Genomic DNA, 12,005 nt, shown 5'->3' on the forward strand with positions numbered 1-12,005 from the left:
TCTTCCCCCGTCCCACGCCCCGACCGACCGGTACCACGTCCTTTTATACCTGTTCCGGCTCCGCTCTCTGCTTGCCACCAGCCTCTCGCCCTACCTTCCTCTACTCCTGCCTCGTCGCTCCGAGACTCGTGGGATTACCATTACGACGTCGCAGCCACCGACATCGCCGCCGCTGCCGTTGCCGCTGCCAGTCGCCGCGAAAAGACTCGTACGCATCGCCAGGTAAGCGAGAGAAAACGAGAGAGGGGTCGGTGGGCGAGCGGACTGGTGGCAGGAACGGAGGGAGATATGAAGAGAGACAGCGCGAAGGTAGAAAAAGGAAAAAAGAAGCGCATTCCAACGACTAGGCTCTCGAGACGCCGTAACGACGATTCCCATACGACGGCAAGCCGTACGCGCAACGAACATCCAATGACCTGAGAAAGAAAAGAGGCAATTCGTACCCGTCTCTCTCCCGCTTACTCACTCCTTCTCTTTCTCTCGTAGGCGCGCGCTCGCTTTTGTCTCAAGAGCTCTCCTGCCTCCACCGCCGGACTCTTTGCGCACCAACGCGACGGCGAGTACTCCCAACAAAAGTCATCCAGCCAAACTACGTACGTGGGCTGATACGCAGGGTAAACTCGTGCATCCTTATTACCATCGTCGACCCGTGTTGACCGGCTCTCGCGGCTCACTCATAAGAGCGAGCGCGCGCCCTTGGACTTCCGGCGGATGCGCGGTGTCCTTGTATCGGGGGGCCCCTACGCGTTGCAGCCGTCATCACCGCTACTACTTACCACCGCTATTATCGGCGCTCGATGACATTTTTCCGCGGAGGGTAGAAAAAAAGAGAAAGAAAAGGACGAAGCAGAGAAAGAACAAGGTGGAGTAGAAGAAAAAGAAAAAGAAAAAAGAATGGCCCCGTTTTTTCTCCGTTTTCCTTTCAATGAGAAACCGTTAAGGGATCGCCCCCTTAATGGGGAAGGCCCGCACACCTGCTCGCGCGATGCGTACATGCGCGGCTAGTAATAATGTGTGTGGATTGGGAGAGAGAGAGAGAGAGAGAGAGAGAGAGAGAGAGAGAGAGAGAGAGAGAGAGAGAGGTGAGCGACGAGAGAGGCGAGGAGATGCGAGATGAGAGATGCGAGATGTGAGATGTGAGGTTGGTCCCTCGTTTTGCCAGGGGGCCCTTTTCTCCTTCTGGATCCTTCTACTCCTCCTGCTAACATCGGCTTCGGCCTCGGCCTCGGCTCTTTTGCGCAGCTTCCCTTGGCAGCCAAAAATATCGCGCTTGCAGCAGCCTGCAATTGAAGTACCCGGGCGCCCGCCGCTCAAAGGTTAAAGTCCTTGGCGCGCGAGGAAAGCGTCCGCTTCGACGGCCAATGATGTCATCGCACACCTACGCTTGCGGATTTACGCGAAGGTGTGCGCGAGATAGCGGTAGGTTGGCAGGCAGGCAAGTAGGTAGACAGGCAGGCAGGGAGACAGGCAGGGAGACAAGCAGGCAGGCAGGCAGGCAGGCAGGCAGGCAGGCCATTCGCTCGAAAAATATCTCCGGGAACATGGATCGAGAGCTCTTTGCCGAGCGCGCCTCGGCCTCTTGGCAGCCAGGGGAAGGCGGAGGGGCGATGCTTCCAAGCCGAATTACCGGTTATGTAGATGCTCCGATGCAACCCCTACCTCCCGCGGCCGCCGCCTCCTTCGAGGGGAACAAAGCCTTTGCGGGAAAGAAAGCTGCGCGACGCGAATTATAAAACGAAGCGCTCGACTTTCCGACACGGAACGGCCGGGGCCCTCCCAAGGCTCTCCCTTACCCCCTTAGACAGACGGCTCGCCGGCAAAGGGAAATAATCAAAAGGTAAGCCGGGTGCGGCGCAAGGAGGACAGGGGCAGAGACGAGGTGCGCTCGAAAGAAGAGGCCTGGCCACGTTTTATTCGTGCGTTCTTTGGATGCGCGGATGACAGGCAAAGCTGGTAAAGCAGGTAAGACGAGGGGAGGGAGAGCTGCTTTGAAGAATATCCGAGTTGTTTGGGCACCCCAATGTCCCCGTGAGGCTGGCGTCGGAGGTCCGCGCGCGCCCGAGAGCGCTAGGCGGGGGATCCCCGCACGGCTGGTCAAGCCACATTCCGTTGGCCAGCGACCGCTGCCACCGCCACCGCCGCCGTCGTCGCCGACGCCACCGTCACCGCCACCGCCACCGTTACCGCCGACGCCGACGCCGACGTCGACGTCGACGCCGCCGCCGCCTCCTCCTTCTCTTTCTCCTTCTCCTTCTCTTCCTTCGAACCCTTCCTTTTCGCTTCTCTCCTCCGTCATCTCCTTTTCTCACCGACGCGACCGAACAACGACCGACGCGACCGACCAACCGACCAACCGACCGACCGACCGACCGACCACTCGCTCGCACTCGCTCTCTCTCTCTCTCTCTCTCTCTCTCTCTCTCTCCTCTGTTTCTTCGCCAGTCTTCTTGCCGCTAAATCGACCGCCCCTCCCCCTTGCCATGCTTATCCGGGCCAACGAAAAATGCGCCCAGCACTCAAAAAATACGAAAGCCGCCCGCCACGTTTCTCTCCAACCCCACTCCCTTCTCCGCCCCTCATCTTCTTGCCACCCTACGTCCCGCGGTCTTTCGGTGTCCTCGTTCTCCGATTGCCTGCTTTTTTTTTCTCGTCACCATGGCGGTTCGTTGGCTTAAGGTGGGTGAGGGGTCCGACGTCGGCACGCGCGCGGGGACCACTCTCCCGAGCGCAAAATTCGCCACGTACGCCGAGCGACATGCAAATGCGCGTCCCTCGAACGCCCACGCTTACGCGCTCGATTCGCTCGCGGGCTCGTTAGCTGGGCTGGGGGGGAAAGCGCGAGCGATCGAGAGGGTAGGAGGGGGAAGGCTGGGACAGCTCGCTAGCGCGGAGGACGGAATGTTTTCACAAGGAGGACGAGGGCGAGGGTGAGAGAGAAAGAGCGAGAACGACCGGCGGAGGGGCGAGGAGGCGAGAGCTGGTCAAGCGACTGGCTGGCCTTGGTTTCGAGCGTGTCGAGACTCGCTTAGATACAACGACGATGCTGCTGCTGCCGCTGTTGTTGCTGTTGTAGCCACCGCTGTTGCTGCAGCCGTCGCCACCACCACCGCCGCCGCTGCCACTGCTGCTGCTATTGCCGTCATCGCCGCCGGTGCCACCACTGCGACCACTGCCACCACTGCCACCGCCGCCGTTCTCGACATCGCTACCATTGACGACGATAATATGTTAAAGTCTTCTCTCCCTATTCCCGAGCCCTAATTCCTTCGACCCGCGTACCAGAGCTCAAATTTTATATATTCCAACGAACTCGTCTCCCCCCGCCCCTCCTTCTCCTCATTCTCCTCCTCATTCTCCTTCTTCATCTCTTCACCAAGCCTCGGGTAGGCCTACCCCACTCTTAGGCCCCAGGCCCTGGCCTCCAAGTCGCTCGCGCTCCCGCCGAAAATCTCTGCCGGGCCTTGCGCGCACTGGAAAAATTACGCTTCTCCGAAAGAGAGAGGCGATACGTTTCTTCTTTGCCCCTCGGCCGCGCGTCGCTCGCACGCTCCTTTTCGTACCGGTACACAGAAGGGGTCAGAGGGGTCAGAGGAGGCAGCGCGCTCATTCTCCCCGGAGCCCCCCCCCCTCCCTTTAACCTTGAAGCCATCACGATTCGCAAATCGAATTTGGCCGCGCGGCGAGCGGTGTCGAGGAAAGAATAAAGAGAGAAGTCCCGAGAGGAGGGAGACAAGGTAAGGTAACCGCGGGGATCGTTCTCTTCCAAGCGCGCGTGCACAGCATCTCTCTCTCTCTCTCTCTCTCTCTCTCTCTCTTTCTCTCTACCACTCTACCTCTCTATCTCTCTACCTCTCAACCTCTCACTCGTGGCACACCAAGAAATTTTCACTCTCTCGTCTCTCCGATCTTTTGCATCTTATTATACACTCACACGTATAAATGTATACATACATATGTTCAGGACTTTCTATAAAATCCTTTTTAACGAGAACAATACGTTGATGGCCAGGCAGGCAACCGAGAGAAAGGAGTATGAAGGAGAGGGTGGATGATACGTGGAATGACACCATCCTCCATATATGTTTCGAGATACATGTATTGTTCTTAAATGCCTCCACGAGTACCATTATAATATTTTACTTTATACAAGTCATTTAATATGATTAGAAGGAAGCGGCGCTCGCAATGATGAATTACATGCGTATGTGAAAGGTGGATAAGAAGTCAGCGGCTCTGGTTACGACGTGCTCGAATTCTAGGTAAGACAAAGCCCCGTCACCGTCGATGTCGCTTTCCTCGAGCACCTTCTGACACACCGTGGAGATCTCATCGTCGGTGAGCCCGCCACGCACCAGCTGCCGGCACGTGTGTTCTAAATCACCGAGGCCCACGAGTCCGTCCTCGTCAAAATCTAAAAAATCAAAGCAAAGCCTTTGCTCAGGACCGTGGCCCGGACTCATGGGGGATTCACCAAGTCCCTGGCTTACCATAAATCCTGAAGGCATAATAGACTTTGAGGTCGCGCGGCGCATGCTCCGAGAACACGGACATCATCTCGAGGAAATCCTCGAAGCAGATGCCCTCGACCTCGTCCTCGGTTTGGTCCGACTCCAGGCCATTCCTTGTAAACACCTGGCCGATCCGATCCCTGAACGGATTTTCCTGGCCGAACCGGCAAACACCAAATCGGTTACTCTCCCTTCTCTTGCCTCTCATTTGCTTTTGCTTTTGCTTTTGCTTTTGCATTTGCATTTGCTTTTCCTTTTGCTTTTCCTTTTACTTTTGTTTTTGCTTTTGCTTTGCTCTCGCTCTTGCTCTTACTCTTTTTCTAGACGCGAGTCCCAATATTTTTACGATATTTACGCCTATATAACTTAATTCCACGTTGCATTTTATTACGCCTCTGACTTTTTATCTCTCCTTTTCTCAACTTCCTAACTAGTTTCTGAATTTCAGAGAATTAGAAGAATTACGATAGCTCAGCGACTTAGAAAATTCCCAACGGTCGACAACCATGCTTAAATCATTTGCGAACATTTGGTGTTTTCGTGTCAAATATCTTCCGATACGGCAGTATTAAAAAATATTTTGAGCATTGAGGTAGATTAAAAAAATTCGAAACACTTGTAATGCAAAATTATGATGTATGATAATCGTTTTCGAAGCGTAATCAAGCCCACCTTTAAGCCCAATTAACTATTGATTCGTGAAATTTTATATAAATTTTACTTTCTTGACTATTGTCTCGAACATTGCAATGAAACGTTTTATTTATGAAAGAAAAAAATGATTATAAAGCAACAGTTTGGGACGATTAACATAACGATTAAATGTGTCAAAAAAATTTTTAAAACGTATTTCATAAATGACGTTTTAATTACATTAGTTTAACTTATATGTATATATATATATATATATATATATATATATATATATATATAAATATATATATGTCTATATATATATAAATAAAGAAGATGTATTAATCGCGAAACTTAAGAATTCTATCAATGATAAAAAAAAAAAAAAAAAAAAAAAAAAAAAAAAAAATAAATAAAAGGCCATCGTGTATCGTTCTTTCATTTTGGAAAAGAATTTCAGCTACAAAAGCGAGGAACACGTTTCAGTTCGCCTTTTTCAAACGTAATGTAACGATATACAATTTCTTCGACATTTGTTTTTCATTTTACAGTGGAAAAATCAATTGCTGAAAACTAACAAAACTAAAGAATTTAATATATGAGATCAAAAAATCACGTAGTTAGTAACAATTCGATATTCAGACCAAATAATTCAAACCAAATAGTTAATTAATAATTATTTCATTAATGATGTTATTATATCATTGAAATATTTATTTTTATAAGCAACGCTTTATTTTGGAGATCTTTTTAATCGCAAATGATGTTTAAGCGATAAAATGTATTACGATAATTGACACTTTTTATTCACACATAATAATTTTTAAGGATTATTTATAAATGTCACAGAACAGTAGTATTTTACATTTTTACAATTCGTATAATAAATATATTTCAATGTCAACGATCTTTCCATTAATTTTCGCAACAATTATTCAACAATTATTCTTCGCCCTATTAAAGTTAATTCCGAGCATAAGTTAATTCTTGGTATCGCTGTTCCTTCATCTATAATTAATCCACATGCTCATAAACTATAATAATTTTTACTTAATTCATGCAAATATACCGTATAATTCATGTGCGCGAGTTGATATATTAACAGTCACAAACTTCAACATATTTGAATTATTTCCAATTTTTGATGCGTTCATTCAATGCATCGACTTTCTGTATATTATAAACTTTGATATTTTAGATCTCATAATATGTACATTTACGCAAGTATTTTATTAAAATAAGTTTAATATAATTGTTAAAAGTAAATGCTTGTTTGGCTGGCAATTCAATTAATAAGCATACATCGTCAAAGTTTAATAAAACAAAAAACAAAAATATCAAATCTATCATTTAATTGTTTGTTCTTTTTCTTCTTCTTCTTATTCATCATCATCATCATCATCATCTTCTTCTTCTTCTTCTTCTAATAATAATAATAATAATAATCATAATCATAATCATAACGACAACAATGCAGTCATTCAAATAAGTTTCTGAAAATTCATGAATTATCAAACCAGAGAAAACTTTTATCTATTAACGGCTTTTGTTTGAGAAAAGTTCGCGCGTGCGTATGTATATTACCCGCTTAGCAACACATGAATTATTACAAATTACTTTATTTTATAGATATTAATTAAATCCATAGCCATGGCTTTTTAAATAATATATCCGTTGGAAAAACGTTCGATCTCTCGTTCTGCTATTATTACTTTATATATGGATCCAATAGTAGGCGAAATATACACGATTTTAATATGTTAGATGTAAATAAATTAACACTCATTTAAACTTTCTTCTTAATGCAGTTTTCAAAAAAGTTAGCTTACCTCTTGGCCTCCAAGCATCTCAATCATCTCTATCGAAAAACCTGTTTTGAAGTAAAAATTTAACTTCTTTCGTTTTTTTATCTCCCTCCCCACCCCCGACCCGTTCTTTTTTTTACATTTTTTTTTTAATTTTTTTTTGATTATTTATTTTTTAAGGAAATAATTGACATAATCTCTTCAAAGTGTAGAGAATTACAGTTTGATAATGTTGCGCAGAAAATGCCTGCGTTTCTTATTGCAAAATATGACATTGGCATAGCCCTCGGGTAAGAAAGATCGCTGGAAATTATTCGAATTATTCTTAATTTATATTTATCAGAGAGAGAGAGAGAGAGAGAGAGAGAGAGAGAGGGAGAGAGAGAGAGTGAGAGAGAGAGTGAGTGAGTGAGTGAAAGAGAGATCTATCACAGGCCACATTACAAATTACTAACATCGCGTACGTATAAAATTTTAAAGAAAATTGCGTCCGTGTGTGGGAGATCCCGTTAAGGCAAGATACTTGATGTACGAGCCCGAAGCGAAGCCGAGACCGAGGCTTCGCAAAGTAAGGTAGGCGTTGTCGTCTTGGTAATCGTCTTGGTAATCGTCTTGGTAGTCCTAATGGTAATCGTCTTGGTAGTCCTAATGGTAATCGTAGTGGTAATCGTAGTGGTTGTCGTCTAATCGTAAAATTAGGACTATAACGGCTGAGAAACGCGTCGTGATATTATTTCAGGGAAAGGCCCGCGGCCCCCCCCCCCCCTCCCCTCCACGGATCGAGACGTCGTCCGATCGAAGGGTGTCGCAAATTATTAAAATCGACTGGCTGGTCTAATTTCTGTAAATACTGAGAAAGAGCACCTTGAGCTCGGGTATTCGGGCCAAGCAGTTGAGCGGCAACCGTAAATTCGAGGCCTCGTGCGATGTCATGCTGCGTGGAACCATTCCGGGATCGGACATCTCGCGGAAGCGCTTCTGCAGCCTACGAGAGGAGAATGGACGTAACGCGGGAATTAATGTCGCGGCCGGGGCAGCCGGCCAATGTCTATCAACGATACCTCAGTATCTCCTTCCTCGTAAAGTACGTGCAGTCCTGGTAGTCCTCGAGCTGCTCCTCCGAAAAGGTCACGATTTTGTTGCCCATCGCCACTCCGAGCGAATTATTCGCCCTTAAAATATTCTCGCGCTACCCGAACCACCGCCACGACCCAGATTAACACTCGGACGCGAGCTATGCCTCAGCTGTAATCCCAATGTCTGCTAGGGGTGCGCCCGCGACACACCCCCATCGTTACAAGGACGCGCCTCGACAACACCCACGCACCGTACAATGTATGTGCACGCGCGTGTATCGGCGGCTTAGCGTTCTCGAGGTCGCCGTACATGGGACTTGGTTCTCACACACGCACACACGCGCGCTCGCACTCTCTCACTCTCTCATCCCCATTAGCCACGGCCCCAGCCCCGGCTTTTATTCCGTTTCGTTCGATCTCTTTCGTCCTCGATTTCGTCGCCCCTTTTCGTCTCCACGCTGCTTGGAGTTATTTACTTTTATATGGTAGAAACTGCTGCGAGGCAACTGTTACGCCCGACAATGCTTACATGTCGATATGCGTGCCACTATGCTTTCAAAAATATGTGAATTCACCGCGTAATTAAATAATAATACATTTTTATCCAAGTTGCACTCGTTGCGAGCTATATCAAATTTACGTACTCAATTTTTTATTTATTCTCCGCTGCGCTGCTTAAACTAATAAGCATCGGTTAAAAACAATGTTCATTGTTGCCATTATTATTATTATTATTATTATTATCATTATCATCATTATTATTATTATTACTATTATCATTATTAATGCAGTTGCCGTTGTTGTTAATAATTTTTCTTTTTTTTTTTCATACAATTTGTCTATTTAACTTTTTTTTCTTCTCTACACAATGCGTTCTCACGGTCACTTACGTGTGTGCGTACCGTTTGATGCACACACGCGCGAATAATTGCGCGCATACGCATACGGCGTATGCGAATTGTGTGGGTGTGTGCGTGCGCGCGCGTTCGCTCGCACGTGTGTTGCGCGCGCATGGACGCACACTCGCGCAGAATGTAGATTGAGTAAAAACTATTACGCATACATTGTTACATATCATGCGCGCGTCGCGTACGCATAACACACGTTTCGTTTATACTAACCTTACTTTGTTTCCAACTGTGATTAATCGTAATGCAAGATTTTTCTTTGGACAAAAAAAAAAAAAAAAAAAAAGAAAGGAAGAAAGAAAAATGAAATAATTCAATATATTTCAGTATTTAAGAGGGATAAGCTTTTACTTCATTACACTCGCATTCACATTTACAGTCACCATTATATTCATGATTTTTATGGGATTGAAATTTAAAATTGTTGTTCCTTTATGTGGTCTTCAAGAAAAAAAAAATTAGATTTTCATACAATTACTTATTTCATTTTACCTTTTAAATATCTTCGATTAACAATAACTTTAATGTATACATTTATGATAATATCAGTATATCAAAATAGACGTACGATTTTAAACAATTTCCATTTCAATTTCATCGAGATATTTATTGAAATCGGTAAAAATATGTCAATGTAAAAGATTATGGCCAAAATATTATAGTTATTTAATTCCTTGATAATATACATAATACGTATTATACGTTATAGGAATAAAAAAGATTTCAACTAATTTTACGAATGGCTTAATGTTAAATGAAACGCACATTTTCTTCGTTAATTAATTATATATTAAAGTTAGCTTTACGTAAAAAATAAAAGTATATTTCTGGTAGCACATGTAATTTGTAGAATATATAATATTTTGTTATAGTATTTTACATTTTATTATAATCTTTAAGGCATATATAATTATAATATAGAATGTAATGTAGATAATAATAGTATTAAAATAGTATAATATCATGTCCAAGTTTATTTTTTATTCACTATCGATTTTCTTTATTTCAATTAACATAACAATTCGGTTAAGAATGACATATTAATAACATGTTTTTTGCATTTTATATCTTTATATTTTCTTATTAAATTTTCCTACAAATTTCAACGAATAAAATAGATTATCCAATTTTTATACATTCGTTATCAACGCATAAGAAAGATGATGAACAATTACATATACATTTTATTTACATAACTTTCAATGTAATAAATATTATTATTTAATATATATATATATATATATATATATATATATATATATATGAATTTAAAATAAATATTAAAGCATAATTTAATCGTACACATTTTCTCAAGTACTCTATTCATTCTTGACGTATATAAATATCATACAAAGTTTAAGGAACTGTATTCCATGTCTCTCTCTAATTTGATTTTAAAGCATCTCATATATTTATTTTGTCCAAACTGTGGAGAAAAAAATGCGTTTATAATGTGTATTAAAATAATTATATGGCGATAATAATTGCAATTGTTATGTGTCTTATTTTGTATACCATATTTTAATAATTTAACTTCTTTTATGGAAATTGTCGGTAATGGTCATTTAACAGTCATCGGTATCTTTATTTCTTTTTTTCTTATGCAGAGCTTTCGTATAAACACTATTATAAAATTGCTTTTTTTATTTTTTGTTTATCTGCTATACTTAATTTAAACATTTTTCAACGTAATTCAGTCATTGTTTATTATCTTATAAAGCCTGTAATTAAAATAATTAAAATAATTATTTGAATGATAAATTCTATAATAATAATATAAATTATACAAATCTTTAAATTAATATTGAAAATTGAATTTTTGCAACTTACTTATGACATATTGCATTAAGACAATGCTTGCCTTAGAATCTTCGTCTTTACAATTTCTTTTTTCAATTCTCTTTCCCATTCTTTTTTATTCAATAATTTTTTTTTATTTCTATTAACAAATTTAACAGCCTCTATATCTCTTGAATTAAAATGTGTTATTTTGGCAATCTTTTTGTGCAATTGGCCCAAGCCTTTGCGATCTCTTTTTAAGACAGTTTTTATCGGATACTTTTTACCTTCGCCCGATGGACCCAAACCACCATCTTCTTTCCAACCTGTATTTAACAGCATTTGATAACCTTTATTTTGCTTTGGTATTCCATAAAAAGTATTTTTCAATTTTGGTTCGCCATTGAAAATATGTAATGTCGATGATTCGTGCCTATTTTTTGAGCAGTCCATAAAATAATGCTTACAAACATTGCAATAGAAGCCCTCTTGGTTCAGTCGTTTGTCAGCATTTTCATTGCCATTAGAAACTTTATCATTTCTAGCCACAATTTCCTTTCTTCTATTTGTACATAAATATTCCTTTATCAAATTAACAATATCGAAATAATTCTTTTTTCCAGCTAAATCAACCGCTGTAAATCCTGATTTATCGATTGCTTTTGCATTAGCGTTAAGTTTTAGTAAGAACTCAACTATTCTTACGTCTCCTGAATAAGCTGCAGCCATTAACGGCGTCCAACCAAACTGATCGGAAATGTTTACATTTTTAGAGCTAAAATGTTTGCTAATAAAATTAAAATCACCCGATTCTATTGCTTTAAATAAAGTATTTATATTATTTACATTTGTATCGATATTCTTGATCCCATCTATACCTTTTACCTTTGGTTTCTTTAACGGTGCTTTTTTACAACCCGATAATACAGCATTGTTTTGACTTTTTTGCGATACTATTTCATCGTACACTAATTTTGCTTCATTCGCTTTAAATTCAAGTATAAAATTGCTCCTCTTGCCTGGCTTGGCAGCATCGTTTCCTTCTTTGACAAAAGTTTTCAAAGGTATCTCCACAAGACTACATTCAAGATTTCTTGCAATACGAGACATCGAGCCAACCTAGGACAACTCGAATGTTAAAATACCACTAACGCTATCATGCATTTTAAACTTCAGTAAATTTAATCGAATTATTTATAGCCATTTGCAAGATAGAATTAAGCATTTTGCTATTATTTCTTATGTTTTATAGGTTAGAAAGACATAAATGTTGTTATTATGGCACTGTAAAGGTAA

General features: G+C 41.8%; 2 protein-coding genes across 2 annotated transcripts; both read right to left on the reverse strand.

Moving 5' to 3' along the window:
• Window positions 1-4,078: 4,078 nt before the first annotated feature.
• Window positions 4,079-8,339, reverse strand: LOC105359364 (calcium and integrin-binding family member 3). The gene is made up of 4 exons (XM_011495960.1): window positions 8,008-8,339; window positions 7,811-7,931; window positions 4,488-4,662; window positions 4,079-4,411 (listed from the first exon to the last, which is right to left on the reverse strand). Exons 1-4 carry the CDS (start codon window positions 8,091-8,093, stop codon window positions 4,194-4,196), a joined length of 600 nt encoding a protein of 199 aa, XP_011494262.1. The 5' UTR covers window positions 8,094-8,339; the 3' UTR covers window positions 4,079-4,193.
• Window positions 8,340-10,765: 2,426 nt separating this feature from the next.
• Window positions 10,766-12,005, reverse strand: LOC105359365 (G patch domain and ankyrin repeat-containing protein 1 homolog). Its single transcript, XM_011495961.1, has one exon. It carries the CDS (start codon window positions 11,817-11,819, stop codon window positions 10,776-10,778), a length of 1,044 nt encoding a protein of 347 aa, XP_011494263.1. The 5' UTR covers window positions 11,820-12,005; the 3' UTR covers window positions 10,766-10,775.

This window comes from Ceratosolen solmsi, unplaced genomic scaffold (assembly GCF_000503995.2).
Source record: "Ceratosolen solmsi marchali unplaced genomic scaffold, CerSol_1.0 scaffold11, whole genome shotgun sequence".
Classification (NCBI taxonomy): Eukaryota; Metazoa; Arthropoda; class Insecta; order Hymenoptera; family Agaonidae; genus Ceratosolen; species Ceratosolen solmsi.